Genomic DNA, 23,991 nt, shown 5'->3' on the forward strand with positions numbered 1-23,991 from the left:
GCACTCTCTATGCACAGTTCTTATTTTGAGAAAAACTTTTTTTGTATTTTATGATTTACATTTTATCTGAATTTCAGATTTTTAATTATTTTTTAGTTTAATATTTTTTCGAATTTCTTTGTTTTAAAGCAGAGGCTAGAATTTCTCCGTATCAAATTATAAGCTAGAATTTCTCGATATTAAACCAGAATTTAGATATTTTCGGTAATAAACCAGAAGCAAGAATTTCTCCGCATTAAACCAGGAGATATAATTTCTTGGTATCAAACCAAAAGCTAGAATTTCTTGGCTTTAAACTAGAAACTAGAATTTCTTCTTATTAAACCAGGAGCTAGAATTTATTTTTATTAAACAAGAAGCTATAAGTTCTCATTTTAAACCAGAAACTGGAAATTATTTGTATCAAACTAGGAGCTAGAATTTCTCAGTATCTAACCAAAAGTTAGAACGTCTCCATATTTAACAAGGATTTAAAATTTCTCCTTAACAAACCAGGAGCTAGTATTTCTCCGTAATAATCAAGGATTTAGAATTTCTCCGTCCTGAAGCTAGAACTATGATACCTCTTGTCACGAAATCTGTTTGCTCCATTGGAGTTTATGATCGGAGAGAGTAATTATTGAAATCAGGAAACCTGATGAGTTTAAAGTGTAAAGTGGGGAAATCAGGTTGAAAATTAAAAATCATCTATTCATCTATTCATCTATTCATCTATTCAGGGGTGGAAGGGGGATTGAGATGTTAAGCTGAGAAAATTACACGGCGCTGGTATCTTTAGATCTACCCTGAGTCTCCCAAAGCGTCCAGATTAAACATACTTGAAGAGATTTTTTCAAATTGTAAAAACTAAACCAACATATTTGCATTTGATTTATTTCTATTACGGGTTCTCTATGTAAGTAAATTGCGGTTTTATGCAGCAGAAACAAGAATTGAAATTGACAGAATTGATCTGTATTTCAAAAAAAAAAACGAAGATATCTTCCTCATTGTTACTCAAACAAAGGTTGAATTAATGTGAGGAAATTTTTGCAAAAAAATGTGTCAACGCCAACAGGACGAACCAGGATCAAATAATAAATAAATCAGTTCGATGTTTATTCTGCTCAGCAGTTGAAAACATGCATTTCTCCTTGCATTAGTTTCACTGAAACCCCTTCTATATGTTTTATATGCAGAGGGATAAGTCCATCCTAAACCTCGTCATCCGGCTTTAATTTTTTCTCCATTCTCATACTTTTTCTCCCGCTTCCATCTCATACTTTTTCTCCCGCTTCCCCCTCGTACTTTTTTCGCCGCTTCCCTCTCATAGTTTTTCTCCCGCTTCCCTCTCATACTTTTCCTCCCGCTTCCCTCTCATCCTTTTTCTCCCGCTTCCCTCTCATATTTTTTCTCCCGCTTCCATCTCATACTTTTTCTCCCGCTTCCCTCTCATACTTTTTCTCCCGCTTCCCTCTAATACTTTTTCTCCCGCTTCCCTCTCATACTTTTTCTCCCGCTTCCATCTCATACTTTTTCTCCCACTTCCCTCTCATACTTTTTCTCCCGCTTCCCTCTAATACTTTTTCTCCCGCTTCCCTCTCATACTTTTCCTCCCGCTTCCCTCTCATACTTTTTCTCCCGCTTCCCTCTCACCCTTTTTCTCCCGCTTCCATCTCATACTTTTTCTCCCGCTTCCCTCTCATACTTTTCTTCCAAGGAATGTAACTGGATCCCGATGGTTTCCAACATTCTCCCTCATCTTCAAATTTGACGGAATTCACACAAAAAGCGGAACAAAATTGTATCAAATACAAATAGTTGTTGCCTTGTTAAGAAGTGTAGACAGGATAACAGGATAACAGGATACCAGGATACCAGGATATCAGGATACCAGGATACCAGGCTATCAGGATACCAGGATACCAGGATTCCAAGATACTAAGATACCAAAATACCTGGATACCAGGATACCAGGATACCTAGATACCAGGATACCAGGATAACAGTACACCAGGATACCAGGATACCAGGATACCAAAATGCTAAGATACCAAAATACCTGGATACCAGGATACCAGGATACCTAGATACCTAGATACCAGGAAACCAGGATACAAGGATACCAGGATACCAGGATATCAGGATACTAGGATAAAAGAGAATAAACAAGAATGTAAGAGAATGAACTAAGATGAAAGAGAATGAACAAGTATGAAATTGAACTAGTATGAAAATGAACTATTATGAAAATGAACTATTATGAAAATGAACTATTATGAAAATGAACTATTATGAAAATGAACTATTATGAAAATGAACTAGAATGAAAATGAACTATTATAAAAATGATCTATTATGAAAATGAACTATTATGAAAATGAACTATTATGAAAATGAACAATTATGAAGTGAACTATTATGAAAATGAACTATTATGAAAATGAACTAGAATGAAAATAAAGTAGGATTAACGAGTATGAAGAAGGATGAAAGGAATTGAAGTAGGATAAAAGAGAATAAACTAGAATGTATGAGAGACAACTAGCAAATAAAGGAGTCAACTGGGAGGAAAGAGAAGGAACAAGAATGGAAATGAATTATGGGGAAAAAATTAGTTGGAATGAAAATTAACTTAGATGAAAATTAACTAGGATGAAAATGAACTAGGATGAAATGAACCATGATGAAAATAAACTAGGATGACTGTATAAACTAGGGGATGGTATCTTAGAATTCTGTTATGCTTACTAGGAGACAGTGGTTTTCCCAATTATAAAAATCCAAACTGGTTAATATTTATCTTTAAATGCATCTATCTTTATATTCTTTACTAGTCCTTCTTAGTCCTAAAATACATCAAACTAATTTTTACTAGTCCTTGTTAGTCCTTAAATACATCTACATATCCTTCAATAGTCCTGATTAGTCCTTAAATAAATCTACCTATTCTTTTCTAATCCTGATTAGTCTTTAAATACAACTATATATCTTTCATTAGACCTTAAATACATTTTCCTATCCTTAGCTAGTCCTGCTTAGTCCTTAAATATATCTACCTATCCTTCAATAGTCCTGATTAGTCTGTAAATACAACAATATATCCTTTATTAGTCCTGTTTAGTCCTTAAATACATCCACTTATCTTTCACTAATCCTGCTTAGTGCTTAGTCCTTAAATACATCTTTATATCCTTTCACTAGTCCTGGTTAGTCCTTAAATACATCTATATATCCTTTGCTAGTCATGGTTAGTCCTTAAATACATCCATCATTTTTTTAGTCCTTATTAGTCCTTGTATACATCTACCTATCCTTCTATAGTCCTGGTTAGACCTTAAATACGTCTGTATATCCTTTCATTAGTCCTGGTTATTCCTTAAATACATCTATTTATCCTTTACTAGTCATGGTTAGACCTTAAATACATCCACCAATCTTCTTTTAGTCCTTATTAGTCTTTGAATACATCAACCTATCTTTCACTAGTCCTGGTTAGTCCTTAAATATGTCCACCTACACTTAAGTAGTCTTCTTAGTCCTTAAATACATCAACCTCTCCTTCACTAGTTCTGATTAGTCCTTAATTACATCTACCTTTACTTTACTTTACTATTGTAATTGTAACCTCCATGTTATTTCTTACTTCATTTTTTTCTATAATGTTTTAATCCTTTTCTTCTTTTTCTTTTTCATCCTTTCATCTATGTTTAATTTAATAAATTTATCTTTTCTCTTTTTTATTCTTTCAACAATTGATTAAGGCAGTTGTTCATTCATTAATCTATTCTAATTTATTTATTCATTCAGTTTTTGACAATACCACCATTCCTTAAGGACTGAAGAGGATATAAAATACATCGAAATTAATTTCCAAACTCGAGTTTTTCTACCTGTGAGAGTAAAACCTTTTTTTGCCAGTTTGGACAATTTACATTTATTTATTCATTCTTTCGACAAAAAAAGATTTTGATAATTATTCATCTATATCCCGTACTCATTCATTCATCCTTTCATCTATGATCTATTTACTAACTTTTCATTTATTCAACTTTTCATCTATTCAACTTTTCATCTATTCAACTATTAATCTCTTTATATGTGCATCTATTCAACTTTTCATCTACTCAACTATTAATCTATTTATGTATTCATCTATTCATCTATTCATCCTTTCATCTATTCATCTATTCATCTATTCATCTATTCATCTATTCATCTATTCATCTATTCATCTCATCTATTCATCTATCAATCTATCCAGATCAGAATAAGTATTTGAAAACCCTGGTTTGTTGCAAGATTTCTGAAAATTATTATTTTTGTTTCAAATTCGATTTCCACCAAAATCCAAAAAAGGAGTTTCGAGAAATTATTGAAAAAATGTTTGTTTCAACTAAATTACATCATTACTGATTTATTCAATATAAAAAGGAATTAGAAATAAACTTTTTTTTACATTTGTTATTTTCAATACTTTTTCTGGATTTATTCTTCTAAACTTATAAAATTAAAAAGATTCTTTTCGGATTAAAGCCGTTATTTGATTGATCTCAAGATTTTAAAAGATATTTTATAATTAAAACTAGAAATAATTGTTTATTGAAATAAATGTGGTAAAGAATTAATGACCGTATCATTTTTGATTTTTTATAATCTTTGTTTTATTCATTGTAGTCTTCTTTTGTACAATACCATCTCTTCCTGGATGAAAATTATAAAAAAAGATCTTAAATCTAAAGGGACCAATTTTAAATAGCCTTCTATATACAGAAATGCATTCACAACAGAAGTATCCTTAAAAACGTTATCTGAGTAATGATGAAAAAGATAATGGTGTTTTTCTCTTAATTTTTAAAAGTGTCTAATTCTGAAAATTACCTTCCGTGCCATGCTCTGCACAAATCCGCCAGAAGACAGAAACCACAATTAAAAATGTTCAATTTCAAGATAGGAAAAGGATAACTCAGGAAACGGTTTGAAGGATACCGTTGTGGATCGTACATTAAACTCTTTAAAGAGAAGGTCCCTTGATATTACATTGGTGGCCCCTTGATATTACATTGCTGGTCCCTTGATATTACATTTCTGGTCCCTTGATATTACATTTCTGGTCATTACATTGCTGGTCCCTTAATATTACATTTGCTGGTCCCTTGATATTACATTTGCTGGTCCCTTGATATTACATTGCTGGTCCCTTGATATTACATTGCTGGTCCCTTGATATTACATTGCTGGTCCCTTAAGTTAAACCATTTACAAGGGAACTGATTATTTCCTACTTTTTTGTCTTTGCAAACTAATACTTTGACTATTTGATTAAGCAGAATTCATAGTTTGAAATATAAAACATCACAACATCAGGTTGTAAAGTTATACAGAGTAAAAAGAAGTAAAAGGGAGTTATCAGTTCCTATAGTCCGAACTAGCTGTAATCATTAATAAATTTTGAAATTTTCTTTCGATTTTATTTATTGTTATTGTTTTACTTCGGAGAATTCTTTCTTTTCTTTTCATAAATTCGTTTTCAAATTTGTATTGCTCGTTTATTTTTTAGTTTTGGTATTCTTTTACTACTTACTTGGAAATCATTCTCTTTAAATCAACCTTGACACAAAGAAATTGAGTCTTTGTCACACACTAATTAATACCTATATCTTTATATTCCCATGTCCAATGAATTCTGTTCGATAATATAATCTAAGTACAAAGGTTTAAATCATCAGGTTACAAATACTTATGGATTAGAAAATTTGATTTTGTTGCAAAGAATCAATTCTTTGTCAAGCTTAACACCAGATCTTGCTTTCTATAAATTACTAAAAAAACTTTTAAAATTAAATATATCTTTATTAATAATATGATAAGGTGAAATGAACTAAGATCTATTAAAATGATAAAATATATCAAATATCTACATATTTACAATAAATTAAACTTCAACTATGTTTACAGATTTGATTTACTGATTGGACTCGGTTCCAGAGTTAAGACGGTTTATCTTCTCCATGAGGTTTGCTCTCTTCTTGTCAAACACCTGGGTCTGGAGAACAGTCGGAGGCATATCCGGAGTAGATCCGTCCTCGGAGCTGGAGTTATTAGAGATCGTTTCATCGTCGCTACCTTCTCCGTTGTTGGAGACACCGGAGTCGTGTTTTTTCTTATGTCGGAGCATTGAATGCTTGAGAGTAAATTTCCGGTTGCAGATGTCACAGGAGTAAGGACGTTCTCCGGTGTGGGTTCGAACATGTCTCCGGAGATCTTCAGCGGACCAAAATTTTCTAGAACAAAAGAGACAAATGATCTTCCTGTTGGCGTAGTCGGGGAACTTGCCACGTATATGGTCGTACAGTTCTTCTCCGGACTCTGGGTGCTGCTGGGAGTACTGCTCCTCATTGGGTTCAAATGCTCCCTTTGACATGAGGGAATTATATTCCTCCTCGTGAGATTCTTCTATATGTGAGACGGCTGAGGTTCGGTCAGCAAATCCCTCATCACAGATATGACATTTATACGGAGAATCAGAGCAGGTTGAGTCCCGTCTCAGGGTCTCAACTCCAAAAGGAAGATGAAACCCCTCCTCCTCCTCCTCCTCCTCATTATCATCCTCCTTCTCATGGTTGTTGTTTCCATGCTTCCTGAGTATATGTCTGTCACAGTTGGATTTGGTTGTAAACCAAAGAGAACATTCTGTACACTTGAACGGTTTCTGTCCGGTGTGGGTGAGGATATGTCTCTCCAGGGAAGAGGCCCAGGGGAACTTCCTGGGGCAGTAGGGACAGTTCATTCTCTGGGGAGCAGCGGAGTAGGCGGAGATCTTCTTCTCATCTCCTACAGAACTCTCACTTTCAACCTCAACATCATCCTTGCTAAGGTTCTCATTGGTGAAGAACTGAGAAATATTTCTGAAAGTTTGATGTTCAGCTCTCATCTTCTCCTTATCATCAATAATCAGGTTCTGCTCCTCCTCGTCCTCCATGAATCCGTCCTCCTCCTCCTCCTCCTCCTCCGTCTCATAGGAGTCCTTCAACACGTTCTGTCTCTCCTGAAGTTGCTCTACAGTTTTGACTGAGATAAGACCCTGACTCTGAGAATCATCTCCTTGAACTGTAGGTTTCCGTCCCGGTCCTGGTCTAGGTTTCTGATAATAAACCTCCGGGTGCTGCTGCTTCATATGACGATCCATGTTGGAGCGAAGAGTAAACCTTGCCTTGCATTGTTCACATCCGTAGGGTCTCTCTGTTCTATACCGACGCTGTTTCTGTTTCCGCATGAGAACTCCGTTCTTTATAATCATTTTGTAGGACGAATCCGACTCCGGGTTTAGACTTGGCTTCTGGGGACTACTCTGAGGACTCACAGTTGACAGGGAGGAGTTGGTTGGAGAGATTTGACTGTGAAGAGGATTATGGGAACCTAGATCTTGAATCTGATTAAAGTTTTGAAACGCAGCTGCGGATTCTTTGGCATGAATAGCTTCAGCTTGCTTTTTAAATTCTTCGTTTTTTGCCGCCAAAAGCGCAGCAAGATGCATTGGGTTGAATGGGAAGGATGAGTTTAGAGCGTTTAAACCAAACTGATGAGGCCAGATATGACCCGGAGGAGTCCCTTGAAGGAAGGGAAGGTTGAAGGGGAAAGGTTTATGGGGGAAGGGAAGGGATGTATCAAGTTTATCAGATAGAGCAGGATGTACCGGTTCATCTTTGGCTTCCATCTTGAGATCATGAGAATATTTTCTAGAGTCTTCTACAGCTCTAGGTGCAGCTTTACTCAGGTCTAGAGGAGCGTCCTCGCAGTCATCCTCGGAGTCCACGATGTCACGATCAACCTCGAAAGGTCTGTATGGAATGAATGCTGAAGATCTGGGGGGTGTAGGGGGGAAAATAAGACCCTGAGCGGATTCAGGATCAAAGGAACTGTTTCTATATTCCTTCTCTCCAGAGTTAGATTCATCCTCTCCCCCCTCATGGATAATAATATGCTCTCTAACATCATCCTTGTTGTTCTTGTTGTGTTTGTTCTTTACGTGCCTTTCGCAGTTTGCCTTTGTGGTGAACCCGAAGTTACAAATCTTACATTCAAAAGGTTTCTGTCCAGTGTGTCCTCGCATATGCTGGAGTAGATTACTCTTATCCGTGGTGGAGTACAGACATGTTCCAACATTACACTCAAACGGAGGATTGATCATATGCTCCTTGTTGTGTCCCTTTAAAGCTCTGAGGTTGGGGAAGACAGCTGTGCAGTGTCTGCAGGGGAACTCTCCCTTTAATTTCATCTCCTTGAGCGCAGGATCATCATCCTGACCAGTCCCAGTCTCCGAGCAGAAGGAAGTATTGTGGATGTCTGAGTTAGATAAGGAATCCCTCTCTTCCTCTTTAACAGGTGAGAAGGGTGTGGGGAGGAGCAGTGAAGGTTGACGTCCTGTCTCTGTAGGGTTGATCAGAACCTGAAGGTTTCCTGTATACGGGGTTTGGATCAGAGATCCTGGGAAAGAATGGACCGGAGTGGAACCCAGGTTGAAATGAAACATGTTTCTATGGAGTTTATAATAGTTGTAGGACGGACAGGGGTGTCCACACTCCTCACACTTTACATCCCGTCCTGGGTGCAGAGAGATCATGTGAACATCTAGAGATATATCACTGTAGAACTTCTCAGGACATATCGGACAATTCAGCAGAGAATACTTGGATTCATCAACACTTATCTTACTCTGGAGTCCGTCCTGTCCTACCGGAGGAGCCGCAGCTTTCCTCTTTCGTGCTCGCTTAGTCCCTGAGCCGGCAGAACCATCGCTCTCACAGGAATCTCGTACATTATGGGTTCTTCTGTGTCTATGCATGTTACCGTTTGTGGTGAAGGTCTGTGCACAGACCTCACATGAGAATGGTCTCTCCCCTGAGTGGACCAACATGTGCCTGTCCAAGGAGCTGAAGGAGGACAACATCTTCCCACACAGACAGCAGTTGTACACCTTGGTCTGACCTAAACAATTATATAGATATAGACATACATATTGGATAGATATGTAAGACAGAAAGATATAAATTCTGTTTTCTAATAGATATAAAACTATGAAGAAAGATAAAAAGATATACTTCAAATGTTGAGCTAGTTTGATAGAGAAGAAAATAGATATAGATATATAAATAGATCGATAGAAATAAGTAAATATAAATAGTAACAAAAAAAGATAAGTAGATGTATATATATATGTGGTATATTGAAATATTGCATATATATATGCAAAAACCTGTTCCACACTGTTGTGGACGTTTTAAATCAGTAATGAAAATAATGTGTTTAAATCTCGTATTTATTTAGCAAATAAAGAGTTTTGAAGAAGAAGATGTAAATATTTATGTAACTATAAAACAATAATCAGTGAAGCTTCTCAGTTTTCATATTTATTAATACAAATTGTTTCAGATCTCTCCATCCTCATCAGTCAATAAACATGGGTTAATGGGAACTATTTATGTATATATACTGGGATAGATTGATAGGATTTATCAAGGTTTTACATGGATAGATTGCAGATCATGTATTTTTCTTCAAAGATAAATTGTTTCAAGGTTGTTAACCAAGACAAATTATTAATATAAGTAACTAAATCTTTTTTTAATTCTACACTTTTCCATTTTTCAGTTTGAAAATTCATCTTAATATTCACATCAGACAGGAATAATGAGACCTAATATAATGATTGCCAAAAATAAATTGTTTAAAGTTCTGAAAATGATTGATGTAAGTCAAGGTACCTGTAGGATCAGCAGGATCATTAGTAGGTTTAGCTTCATTATGTCCCCGGAGATGGGACGTAAACTCCTTCAAGCTTGTCATGTTCTCGGAGCAGAGAGGGCACTTGAAATCTCGAGCTCGGTTCTGGTCGTAGCTCGTCTGAAATATCCAGGGTTAGGATCAGGTTTCAGTTTGCTCAAGGTATCTTAATACACTAGAGGGTTTTCTCCCGGATTTCTCCGCAAACAAAGCTTAAGATTAATCTAGGTTTCTGCAGGAATAAATAAAGGAAAAATAAAGGAAGTTAAAAAAATAGAAGAATGAAAAAGAAATAAAACAAATATTTAAGAACTGGAAGGAGTTATTATAGTAGGACGGAATAGTAGGAAAAAAGTAGGACGACACATGAAATTAGAAATGTGAGTAAAGGACAGATAAGAAAAGAAAGATAAAAGTAAAGGACGGATAAAAATTGAAAAATATGAGTGAAGAACGGATAAGAAATGAAAGTTATGAGTAAAGGAAGGATAAGAAATGAAAGATATGAGTAAAGGATGGATAAGAAATGAAAGATATGAGTAAAGGACGGATAAGAAATGAAAGATATGAGTAAATGACGGATAATAAATGAAAGATATGAGTAAAGGACGGACAAGAAATGAAAGATATGAGTAAAGGACGGATAAGAAATGAAAGATATGAGTAAAGGATAAATAAGAAATTAGAGTTATGAGTGAGGATCAGATAAGAAATGAAAGATGAAATATATGAGTAAAGGACGGATAAGAAATGAAAGATAAGAGTAAAGGACGGATAAGAAATGAAAGATATGAGTGAAGGACGAATATGAAATGAAAGATATGAGTAAAGGACGGATAAGAAATGAAAGATATGAGTAAAGGACGGACATAAAATGAAAGATATGAGAAAAGGACGGATTATAATTTCTACCTGTTTGTCCTCTTCATCGGTTCTAAAGTCTAAAGCTGGAGGTGGAGACATGTTGTCCTCGCTGGATGGAGGCGTGGCTGGGTTTGGTTGTGGGAGGGCCATAAGTCTACCCCTAGCTAGGTATTGCTGGTGGAGCAGGGTTGGGAGGAAGGGTGAGCTAGGAATCACCTGCATCCTTCAGTCTCTTGGTTTCAGGTTTATTCAAATCTGAAATATAAATAAGATTATTTCATGGTTCATTTGAAGAAGGGGGGGAGGAACTGATGTGGGGGGGGAGATCTGGGGAAAAGCAATATCTGTAACGGAAGTGGGTCTGGTCAGGACAAGAAGAAATCTATTGTTTTGAAACCGAATCTTGGAGCGCTCAATCTCTACTCCGTGAGAATTACTCCGTACTCTAGATTCAACACCAATCATTAATCTTAGACCTTCAAGTTCTCTAGCTGTATAATTAAACTGAATAATAATGGTAAGTATGCATAATCCTAACAGTATTCATGTTGGATAAAGAAATTAACAAGAAACCTCACAAGAGCAAAGTGAAACCTCGTTTTTATAGATTTACCAACAAGTGACAATTTTAAACCTTCCGTGTACAGAAAACAGGAGATAGAGAATAACATCATGATTTCATCCTGTAGACTAAACCTGTAGAATACACCTGTAGATTGAACCTGTAGAGTAAACCTATAGACTAAACCTGTAGACTAAACTATGAACCTGTTCACTAATGAAGGAAATCTATCTATCTATCCTAGTTTCATCAATTACTGGAGCAGGGAAGTCATTACATATAATAATGATGTAAGATGGAGGGGAGAAGGAGGCGTCATCAGTCAATAAACATGGGTTAATGGGAACTATTTATGTATATATACATATATATATATATATATATATATATATACTAACACATAAGACATAAATAAATCTTTTCTATGAATAGAGTTTAAATTCTTCATGAAAATGTTTTGTAAAATAGGGAAGATAAAAGAATCAAAAAGAGGAAAAATTGTAAAATTAGAATTGTACAGCCACGAAGAGATTTGGAATGAGGAAGGATTGAAACCATGAGAGAAGAGCAGAATTAAATACCCTGTAGGGTGGTACCATATCCGCACTGATTGACAGCAGAGGGGAGAGAGGAGGGGAGGCGAGGGAAAGTCCAAGATTTTTTCACATCCTCTATAAGTTATGGTTATTTGCTACACATCCTTTCCCATTGCTATGCACCACCAGTTTATCTAATAATGTTGGAGTAAAACATTGAACTGAATATTCTCTAATCTCTACATTAAAGATGCCGTCAACAACATTAATACTTTTGACGGTGTATTTTTCTGTTTAATGATGATGAAAAAAGTATAATTAAATGTCAGGCTTTGATCATTGTTTGTCAATATATTTGAAATCTCATCCTGTTGTAAAATACATTCTTTTAAGCATTATGTAAGACTAGTTTTAAGAACAATAAGATTTATGTTGCACTGCATTGCTAGATTAAATATGGAAGAAAAGGTAGGGACGACAAAGAAGAAAGATGATAAAAACGAAGTAGAAGAACAAATATGAAAAAAATAGAAAGAAAATCCAAGATAAAGGAGGGAAGAAGGGTGGGAAAGGGAGGGAAGTGTAACAAGTGATTGTGATCATTCACATGGATGCGCACCATGGGGGGGGGGGGCAATTCCCCTTCTTCCCATTCCCTCTGATTACCCTCCTTCCCCCACTTGGAAGCAAATACGCCCTTCCTCTATATAAATTAGTCCAAGCCGGTTGAACCTGACTAATTTAAGGCATGAATGCTATATGCTTGGGAACTCTTCAAATTACATCTGCAGAGTGGACAAAGACGGACACCTTTGTGTGCTTTAGATAAAACTTGGTTATGCTTGGAGGAAATAGTTCTTATTTAAAAAGACTAAAAGCATCCTGTCTTCAAGGGGGGGGGGAGTCCAGGGAAGGTTGTGGTGGCATTAATTGACTGCCCGGACTGGTGATAGAACATTTGTAAGTCTAATTATCCATTAAGGAACTGGAAACTGAACTAATAAATAGCAAGGAGTAAACACATCCTCCCTCCCCACCTGCCCTTTCAGTCCAGCCTCAAGAAGAAGACGACCCAGCTGCGCAACATCTGGAAGATGCCGCGGAATGGGTTAATTACAGACATTAATCCCACAGCTCCTGGACACCCTGACAGCCTTGTTTCTTGATTGAGTATAAACAAAACTGAAACGTGCTGAGAGCTAACAGGATTAGAAACACCCTCGGGGGTAATTAGCTTTATGTCATCAAGTGTACAGCAGATATGTTCTCCGAGTAATTTATCATAATTAGTAATTAGCAATATGAAAAAAAAGAAGGTTTAGTTAAAAAAAGAAGTTAAGAGAAATGGTTGGGCATTTTAAGTTGGGAGTGTGCTATTTTTGTATTTGACCCAGAAATAAAACTCCACCCGCCCGGAAATAAATTTTAAGGTTTCTCAATTTCTGCAACAAATAAAGTTTCTTTGCGCCATAAGTGTCGCACGGTTCGTAATCAGGACAAGGTTTCTCCGAGATATAAACCCAACCCTGCGGATACAGTTCCCGGAGCTGTAAACCTTTTAAACCCAACCTTAGACAAAATTCTAGGATCAAGACGTGTAAAAACCCTCTCTCTTGGATATACTATTATACAACTGATGTTTAAATTGAATCTTGGAAAATTTTCTAACACGTAGAAGTTTAATGTAGTGAAGNGGGGGGGGGGGGTATTAAGTAGAATAAGGTTATCAAAGGCGGAGTAGCATGTCATAAGTGATTATATCCTGTATGCGCTTGAAAGGATGAATCTGGACTGGATTGACAGGATCAAGGTACCGAGAGAGGGAGATAACTTTATTATCCCTTGGGGGGTCCAAACATTTTACAGCCCTGGAGGCAGTATTCATCTAATTAACAAGTCCAGTTTCCCCACATCCTTTGTTGATATCTAGAAAGTGTTGACTGTTTACTTTTTGCTGAATCTCAATTAAGATTAGTCTTGAAGATAATAAAGATCTTGTATGAGAGAGTTGGAAGGACGGATTCATCTGTTGCTCCAGTAGCGGAACATAGTAGGACAAAGATACGGTTCTCAGCACACTTTATCACACGATCAAACCAATTTCTCATTAGACGTTATTAGAGTCGCCACAATAAATCCAAATCTTGTGCCAAGTTTCTTAAGAGAGCTAGTATCTCATCTAGCTGTACAAACTACAAACTACATATAGCAGAATTATTTTCTTCAAAAAACGTTCAGCAAACATTACCATGAAAATTAAAATTGTAATTGTACTTCAAAATTGTAAAAATAGCTAATCTTTCTGATTATTTGAATAAATGATCGAACTTGTTGAAATTAGACAAAGTATTCATATTATGTAGTTTATTGGTGTATAGATATAAAAATGGATAGTTAAATTTAGAACCCCCTGTATGGATACAGGAGTAGATAGTTTATTTTTAGAACCTCCCTGTATGGATATAAAAATTGATAGTTTATTTTTGCCCCCCCCCCCCTGTATTGATAAAGGAATGAGATGTAATTAGACTGAATGAATAATACAGGTTGGTTTACTAACAGGTGGATCATCCAAAAAAGGGATATTTTTTTCAAATTGTTCAAGGAAATCTTTTTAAATAAACACCCGAATAAAAATGAGAAGGTAAGATGAAAACTTTTAAATGATGAATTTTGAAGAGTATATTGAACTCTAAATTATGAAATATAGTTGATAATCAACCAAGCAAACCCTGGATTCATGTTTCCATTCAGATTCAACTCAAGCAAACCAGGCACACAGGAAGCCGGGTATTACAAAGGGGGGGTTTATTATCTTCCAAGGAGGAGGGGGGGGATATGTTCTGGGTTTGATGTAAACAATGCCAGGAAACAACAAGGTCCAACTGTTGAAGATCAATTTAAACGGAAACTTTCCAACCATTCAATAATCCCCTTTAAATCTTCCTTACATCCCCCCCTCCTTCCCTCTCTTCCTTACATCCCCCCCTCCTCCCCTCTCTTATTTACAATCATATTTCTATACTATATATATTGCAGAAAACCACGGTTTATTATTCAATCGGGCCTAGTTCATGGTTTTAGATCTAGTTTAAAGAGATTTCCAACCCAACCTTACTCCGGGTAGGAGAAGATATTTAAAGATGTCCATCCCAACCTTACTCCGAGTAGGAGAAGATATTTAAAGATTCCCAACCCAACCTTACTCCGGGTAGGAGAAGATATTTAAAGATGTCCATCCCAACCTTACTCAGGGTAGGAAAAGAAATCTAAAGATGTTCAACCCAACCTTACTCCGGGTAGGAGAAGATATCTAAAGATGTTCATCCCAACCTTACTCAGGGTAGGAAAAGAAATCTAAAGATGTTCAACCCAACCTTACTCCGGGTAGGAGAAGATATCTATAGATGTCCATCCCAACCTTACTCAGGGTAGGAAAAGAAATCTAAAGATGTTCAACCCAACCTTACTCCGGGTAGGAGAAGATATCTAAAGATTCCCAACCCAACCTTACTCCGGGTAGGAGAATAAACAGGTGGTTTGCGGGAGTCGATATCTTTTCAATAAAAGCATGTGCCTCTATTCTATTCTCCTATTCTATGATATGTAAAACACAGGTGGCCTAGGCGCCAACAGGTTCATACTTAGATAAGCGTGAGATAAAGATATAAAAACTATGTTTTTATGTATATATTCATATATATATATATATATATATATATATACTAACACATAAGACATAAATAAATCTTTTCTATGAATAGAGTTTAAATTCTTCATGAAAATGTTTTGTAAAAGATTGCAGGTTTGACATATTATGTTTGAAAACAAAAGTTAATTTGTCAATTTTTTCCTAAAAATGCTGTGTCGTGTGCCCTGAGAATTTGCTGATAAAATCTACCAAATTGTTTTTTTAAAAATGAGTATTTGCAACGGGCTGATTCAGTAGAAAATTATTTCCACAAATACACAAATTCAAGACAACACAATTATTTGAATGAATCACTTGGTATTTTTATATTTCTGTTTTGAAAACTTATAGAAAAATATTCACGCACTAGAAGTAAGTTTGGAAGTCATAGAATTTTTGCCGAAAATCAAAAAAGGAAAAATTAAAATTTCAAGAAAAGGCTGAGAAAGGGAGATAGAAGAAGTGACTTTAAAGTCATGGTTGGAGGGGGGGGGGGAGGTGGGGATGGAACCCCCGTAAAGAATGGATGCTGAGTTCGAGATGTTTACAGCATTTGTTTATAAATTGTTTATCATATTTACAAAGAATTCAATGTTTTCAATATACTAAACTCCTGGGGTGCAGAACTCCAGCCCACCTCCCCTTCATCCTTTCACCCCCCCCCCCTAACCCATGATTTTAATCCTTTGAAACTTATACATAATAGAATTTAAAATAATTTAAGTATCAAAATGTCATTGCGGGATGGAGCAACAAGTTTAAATAAGAGCTTGTTAAAGAAACTTGATTCTCGAAATACAATTCCAATCTTGAACTAATAAAATCACTAATTCAAACAGAATGAACCGATGCAGAAAACTTTCAAACAGTGCATTCAGACTTTTGCAATTGCAAAAACAGAGGGGTTAGAGATCTCAGATCATTTTTCGCCAAGACAGGAAGGGTTTGGTGAAGAGATAAATCCAACCCATATACTTCATACCAGGAGATAAAACGGTTTTAAGATAAATTGATCTTTTTTTACAAGAATATTTGGCGAGCTATGGTGTTAATATTAAACCAGGAAAAAATCCCAGTCATAATACAACTTGTATCTTTTTAACACGATGCGCAATAATTCCTAGAAATTTTGCAGTTCAAGTCTTCGAACCAGGGAGAACCCAAAATGGATTAAATTTATCCCATCTCAAGACCGCAATTCATCCCTTCTCTGCTGTAAAAAAATTTTACATCAGAGTTCGTCCTAAACCTCTCAATATAACCAGGGATGATGGGGAGAACATGATAAAATTCTTAAACTCACTCTTCAATCCTCTCCAGGTTCCAAGATAAACACTTAAACCCAACTCCATACGTCCAAACCTACTCAACTTTGTCCCACTTGAGAAACCATCTTCATCATCTTAATTTTCTAATGGCACACGAAGCCAAAGACAATAATGAAGATCAAGTGAACAATATCTTTAATGCATTCAAACTTTCAAAGTGTTTACTGATACCAAAACCATGGTTTAACAGTTTTGCTTTCTCCAGGATTAAATATAAGGTTGAGAAAAGATAAATGATAAAGACCTACCATAGGATAAAAACAAGGAGTTGAGAAGAGTAACTTGTCTCACGACCTAACTGTCCGCTGGTATAGAAACTACTGAATAATCTTAAGACGATGCCCGGCCTGGGTTACAAGGATCGGGGAACGGAGAAAGGATCGGTCTCCCCCCAAATCAGAATTTCTGAACGGTCATCTTCAATCCGGTTCTATTTCCATCAATTTCCATTTAATCCATGATATTTATAAATATCTATATCAACCAGAATCAAATATTTTCCAAAAAACTTTAAAGATTTGTTTTTCTATTTTGGATAATTTTACGAAGAATAATTCCATTAACATTAACAACTTAGTTTGGTAAATGTCGAAATAAATATCTAAAACTTTTGATCCTAAAATATCCCTTTTAAAAAAGTTCAAATTAAGAATTATGAGACCTACGAACATTGTACATTGTACATACCTAGATATGTGCTATTATAATTTAATGCTTTGATTCCGGAGTATCTGGATAACCAGATTCTTGGATACCTAGATACTTGGATACCTAGATACTTGGATATCTAGATACTTGGATACCTAGATACTTGGATACCTAGATACTTAGATACCTAGTTACTTAGATACCTAGAAACTTTGATACCTAGATACTTAATTGGATACCTAGAAACTTGAATACCTAGATACTTTGATACCTAAATATTTGGACATCTAAATACTTGGATACCTAGATACTTGGATACCTACATTCTTAGATACCTAGATACTTAATTGAATTACTTTGATACCTAGATATTTAATTGAATACCTAGAAACTTATATACCTAGAAACGTGAATACCTAGATACTTTGATACCTAAATATTTGGATAACTAGATACTTGGATATCTAGATACTTGGATATCTAGATACTTGGATACCTAAATACTTGGATACCTAGATACTTGGATACCTAGATATTTGGATACTTACATAAATGGATACTTAGATACCTAGATACAGGATACCTGTACTCTTGAATATCTGGATACAGGATACCTATACTCCTGGGTATCTGGATACGGGATACCTGTATTCCCTAGATATCTGGATACAGGATATCCGTTCTCCTGGGCTAACAGGTATTGATGAAGAAATGTTTGCTCTTGAATTAGTTAAGTTTACTTTAAGCACATTCACCAGAATAAACACAAATGTTTAAGAAAAAACAGGGACTTCATCTTAAACTGGAGACATGAAACTAAACCACAATCCACTATTCAACCCCCCCCCCTTCCCCCATTCAAATGATCACCAAACACATACTACTTATATTCATAATGGGGCCCACTATAATGATGCTTTACCTACACAATTGTATTCATCTTACTTTGTATATGTTTGTTAATGATAAAACCCGCAAAAATATGAACAAATTGAAGAAGTGTTGAATAAAAATGAATAATCTAAAAAATGTTAAAAATCCCTTAAAGATAGAAGTAAACGGTCCTACATCCCTTCAAGAAGGTTTTCCGGTGAAATATATACTCTTAACTTTCCTGTGAGTAAACCCAACCTTGTATACTTAACATACTTAAATACAAATCATGTTCTTCAGAATCCACGATAACATTGATACTAAAACATCCCACCCTACTCTTCATGATTGCTGAATACCTCTGTAAAAAGTGTCACTGATAAAGGGTTTCCTTCCCTAACTGCTTACGCACCATCCTTACGCATGTATTTACGCAAAATTTTTGCTCCGCCACACATCACCCCGTACATCCGACTCATTCTTAACCATTCAAAATCACTTAGTCGTCTTCATAGAGTACATTAGAGCACTACTATTCTACTCCATAGAGTAGATTAGAGCACCACTATTCTACTCCATGGAGTAGATTAGAGGAACACTATTCTACTCCATAGAGTTAATTAGAACACCACTATTCTACGCCATAGAGTAGATTAGAGCACCACTATTCTACTTCATAGAGTACATTAGAGCACCACTATTCTACTCCAAAGAGTAGTAAAATAGTAGATTAGAGCACTACCATTAGACTTCATAGAGTAGATTACTACTTTATATATAACTAGTTTGGAACCCAGCGCTGACCAGATTTCTCATAGATATTCCAGTCGTTTACCCGCACTTGAACGATTTACAAGGAAACTAAATTTTCACTTTTAAAGTCGACCCACTCAACTAAGAATCTTAAAACCAAGCTAAGAACATTCCCGTTGGTCTCCCGAGTTCCCCAATCAAAATTTGACACAAATCGGTCTAGGGGTTCCCGAGTTATGATCGAACAAATAAACACACAGACAGTTAAACAGAGATTACAACTTTATATATATATAGAAGAAACATACGCTGTCCTGCGCGTACTGTACTGAACAATGTTTACAATTATTCATTATCAGCTTAATCATGTAGGTTTTTATACCAAGCCAAGTATTTCACCGAAAGTTTATTTTATCCTTTCCAATTTAACAAAAATTTTATTTCCCTTACTTAAAGACTGTTTTTAAAAAGCACAAACCGTCAATCTTTAAGAATTCATTAAAAATTTATTCGAGTATTAACAGACTCGCAGTGATGCACCGCTAGGTTGCGTGAGTTTTCATACAATATAGATTAAAAATTGTAGATGACATTCCTTAAGATCTGAAATCTGTGTTAAATACCTATATAAAGTTGAAATATCTGTTTGTCTATTTGTTTGTCCGATCATAGCTCTATAACCCCTGGACGGATTTGCCTTAACATTGATTGGGGAACTCGGGATTTCCACGGGAATGTTCTTATTTTTGTTTAGAGTTGGTCGTCTTTAATAGCGAAAATTTAGATTCCCGGTAAAATCGTTTAAGTGCGGGTAAACGGCGGGAGAAACTTTTTGTAACCTTGGCAGCATTGGGTTCCCAAGCACGTTAGCTAATTCTCAAGTTTTTTATCTGTCAAGTTCTCAAGTTCTGTATCAAGGTCTCTCGTTCTGTATCAAATTCTCAAGTTCTTAAATTCTGTATCAAGTTCTCAAGTTCTGTCTCAAGCTAGTTCTCAAGTTCTGTATTAAGTTCTAAAGTTCTTTATCAAGTTCTCAAGTTCTCAAGTTATTTATCTATCAAGTACTCAAGTTCTGTATCAAGTTCACAAGATCTGTATCAAGTTTTCAAGTTCTGTATAAAATTCTTAAGTTTTGTATCAAGTTCTGAAGTTCTGTATCAAGTTCTCAAATTCCGTACCAAGTTCTCAAGTTCTGTAGCAAGTTCTCTAGTTCTGTATCAGGCTAGTTCTCAAGGTCTGTATTAAGTTCTCAAGTTGTTTATCAAGTTCTCAAGTTCTGTTATTAATTTTTTAAATTCCCTATCAAGTTCTCAAGTTCTGTATCAAGTTCTCAAGTTCTGTATCAAGCTAGTTATCAAGTTCTGTGTTAAGTACTCAAGTTCTTTATCTATCAAGTTCTCAGGTTCTGCATCAAGTTCTCAAGTTTTGTATGAAATTCTCAAGTTTTTTTTTATCAAGTTCTCAAGTACTATACTAAGTTCTCAAATTCCGTATCAAGTTCTCAAGTTCTGTCTCAAGCTAGTTTTCAAGTTCTGTATTAAGTTCTCAAGTTCTGTATCAAGCTAGTTCTCAAGTTCTGTATCAAGTTCTCAAGTTCTGTATCAAATTCTCAAGTTCTGTTATCAAGTTCCTCAATTTATGTATCTAGTTCTTAAGTTCTGTATCAAGCTAGGTCGCAAGTTCTGTATTAAGTTATCAAGTTCTGTATCAAGTTCTCAATTTCTCAAGTTTTTTAGTTTTTTATCTATCAAGTTCTCAAGTTCTGTATTAAATTCTCAAGTTATGTATCAAGCTAGTTCTCAAGTTTTGTATTAAGTTATCAAGTTCTGTTTCAAGTTCTCAGGTTCTCAAGTTTTTTAGTTTTTTTATCTATCTAGTATTCAAGTTCTTAATCAAGTTCTCAAGTTCTGTATCAAATTCTCAAGTTCTGTATCAAATTCTCAAGTTCTGTATCAAATTCTCAAGTTCTGTATCAAATTCTCAAGTTTTGTATCAAGTTCTCAAGTTTTGTATCAAATTCTCAAGTTCTGTATCAAGCTAGTTCTCAAGTTCTGTATCAAGTTCTCAGGGTCTGTATCAAGTTCTCCTGCTCTGTATCAAGTTCTCAAGTTCTGTATCAAGTTCTCAAGTTCTGTATCAAATTCTCAAGTTCTTTATCAGGTTTTAGATTAAATATTGTGGTTCTCTGGGTCTGAATCAGGTTATATGATAAAGTACTGAAGGATGCAATAATAAATGTGTGAAATACTTGGATATTAACTTCCTTCCTAGAAATCAGACCAGATGGGAGACTAAACCTGACCAAATCTAGAGAAAAGTGTTATCAAGAAACATAGAGAATAGAATATATAGAGAGGAATTAAAAGAATCTCTCTGTATGCATTTTTTCAGTCCCTTTCAGCCAGAAAGGGAGTTCAAAGTGTATAAATCATGTAAATGTTCACAAATTATTTGCAGTAGAGTACATTAGTACAGTATGTTCCCTAGACTATTCATTTCAATTTCGAAATTTTTAAAGCTGTTAAATAAACTTTATAATGAATTAGGTGAATAAAAACATCATTTGATTTATATCAATTCCGACATATCATGGTAAATTTCATTAAACTACTTTCCTTTCCTTCATAAATATGTTTCTCTGTCAAAATCAAAATAAATTCAGAATATTTTTTATATCTAATTCTCCCCCTCATTCACGGGAAATGTTCCCTGGGCCATACCTAATTGTATGCTTTTTTCACTCATTCGTCAAGTTTGACGAAATTAGCCAAAAAATAAAGGATACCTTATTTTAATATCCAACCATCCCCCGCTAATTTGTGGGAAATAAAAACCGATGTAAATTTGGTGCGGGAAGATTTTACGGTAATTAGATCAGCGTTTTTTGCGACTTTTTGTGTCGGAGAATCAAAATGATCTTGTTTAACATGAAACGGAAACCTGAAATCACCCTAACTATTTTTATTCTTCTCATTTTAATGAGCGTTCAGTCCGGGAGGGCGGGGAGATAATTTCCCTGTATAGCCCATAACCAATGGTTCCCTGTAAAGCCCCTAACCAATGGTACCCTGTATAGCCCCTAACCAATGGTTCCAAGTAAAGCCCCTAACCAATGGTTCCCTGTATAGCCCCTAACCAATGGTTCCCTGTAAAGCCCCTAACCAATGGTTCCCTGTATAGCCCCTAACCAATGGTTCTGATATTTCAAACTTAATTATCTGATCTAATGGTTAACATAATTCATAGTTTGAACTATCCAAAGCCTACGACATTGGGTTGCAAAGGTATAGGGATTAGAAAATCAGAGTTTGTGGCAAAGGATTCCATTACGCGAGGAGCCCGTCTTCCTTGAATTGCACATCTACCCCCCCCCCCCCTTCAACCCCTCTGCTCCTCTCGATATATCTGGAGAAAACTTGAAATACTAATCCCTGATATATTTAGGTTTAATCTTATCATGTTGTGATGAAAGATTTAAAAACATTAGATGCTGCAACTCTTGAAATTATAGAAGCCTGATCCTTCCTATTATCAGTAATACGTCCTTATTCCGCCTCTATTTTATAAGTATAATACGTCCTTACTCGACCTCTATTTTATCAGTGTAAAACGTCCTTACTCCGCCTCTATTTATCAGTATAATACGTCCTTACTCCGCTCTATTTTATCAGTGTAATACGTCCTTACTCCGCCTCTATTTTATCAGTATAATACGTCCTTACTCCGCCTCTATTTTATCAGTATAATACGTCCTTACTCCGCCTCTATCTTATCAGTATAATACGTCCTTACTCCGCTCTATTTTATCAGTGTAATACGTCCTTACTCCGCTCTATTTTATCAGTGTAATACGTCCTTACTCCGCCTCTATTTTATCAGTATAATACGTTCTTACTCCGCCTCTATTTTATCAGTATAATACGTCCTTACTCCGCCTCTATTTTATCAGTATAATACGTCCTTACTCCGCCTCTATTTTATCAGTATAATACGTCCTTACTCTGCCTCTAATTGTTTTTATCGTAAAGGGATTGTTAACCTTCTTCAAGAAACACAAACTAAACCAATTTTTAGAAAAACGACTAAGCCAATTTAACCGCTTAAAGATATCCCGGAGAGCCAGCTTCATGATGCCATCTGTTTATGTAAATTTCGTGGATTTTTTAAAATGAATTTTTCCTATTGTGGATATGATAAGAAAACAAGTTTAAACTTTTCATGTTCAATGAATGTACAAGTCTGTTTAAAAGGACTGTAAGCGTAAAATCAAAGGACTCTCCATGCAATTCACAAAGGATACCCTTGACACTTTTATCTGATCAATAATGTGGAAGATAATGTGTAATGAATATCGTGTAACACTATATCTGTAAACCTGAATTACGTTGTACATTATTAATTATCTACGTTTTTAAATAACTACGTAACATGATTAGCTAAATTTCATTGGAATAGACTCCACTTTGATTATGGAGATACAAGTAATCGTTCCATGTTTAGCGAACAAGTGTCTGTGTTTGACATTGATAGTTTATGAGATCGTGTCCGTGTTGACATTGATAGTTTATAAAATCATGTCCATGATGACATTGATAGTTTATGAGATTGTGTCCGTGTTTGACATTGATAGTTTATGAGAGATTGTGTCCGTGTTTGACATTGATAGTTTATGAGATCGTGTCCATGTTGACATTGATAGTTTATGAGAGATTGTGTCCGTGTTTGACATTGATAGTTTATGAGATCGTGTCCATGTTGACATTGATAGTTTATGTGATCATGTCCGTGTTTGACATTGATAGTTTATGAGATCGTGTCCATGTTGACATTCATAGTTTATGAGATCATGTCCATGTTGACATTGATAGTTTATGTGATCATGTCCGTGTTGACATTGATAGTTTATGAGATCGTGTTGACATAGATAGTTTACGTGATCGTGTCCATGTTGACATTGATAGTGTTGTTGAACTG

At 35.5% G+C, this 23,991-nt stretch overlaps 1 protein-coding gene across 1 annotated transcript; it reads right to left on the reverse strand.

Moving 5' to 3' along the window:
• Positions 1 to 5,811: 5,811 nt before the first annotated feature.
• LOC111695832 (ras-responsive element-binding protein 1) lies at positions 5,812 to 17,108 on the reverse strand. The gene is made up of 4 exons (XM_023465285.1): positions 16,992 to 17,108; positions 10,675 to 10,881; positions 9,744 to 9,882; positions 5,812 to 8,967 (listed from the first exon to the last, which is right to left on the reverse strand). Exons 2-4 carry the CDS (start codon positions 10,846 to 10,848, stop codon positions 5,945 to 5,947), a joined length of 3,336 nt encoding a protein of 1,111 aa, XP_023321053.1. The 5' UTR covers positions 10,849 to 10,881; positions 16,992 to 17,108; the 3' UTR covers positions 5,812 to 5,944.
• Positions 17,109 to 23,991: the final 6,883 nt, after the last annotated feature.

The sequence above is a fragment of the Eurytemora carolleeae genome, unplaced genomic scaffold (assembly GCF_000591075.1).
Source record: "Eurytemora carolleeae unplaced genomic scaffold, Eaff_2.0 scaffold237, whole genome shotgun sequence".
Lineage (NCBI taxonomy): Eukaryota > Metazoa > Arthropoda > Copepoda > Calanoida > Temoridae > Eurytemora > Eurytemora carolleeae.

Excerpts from the sequence above, each read along its gene's own strand:
- LOC111695832 (XM_023465285.1), bottom strand. The coding sequence starts at position 10,848 with ATGCAGGTGATTCCTAGCTCACCCTTCCTCCCAACCCTGCTCCACCAG. Across the intron at positions 9,883-10,674 it reads CCGATGAAGAGGACAAACAG|ACGAGCTACGACCAGAACCG; the intron begins GTAGAAATTATA and ends TGGATATTTCAG. Across the intron at positions 8,968-9,743 it reads TGATCCTGCTGATCCTACAG|GTCAGACCAAGGTGTACAAC; the intron begins GTACCTTGACTT and ends ATAATTGTTTAG.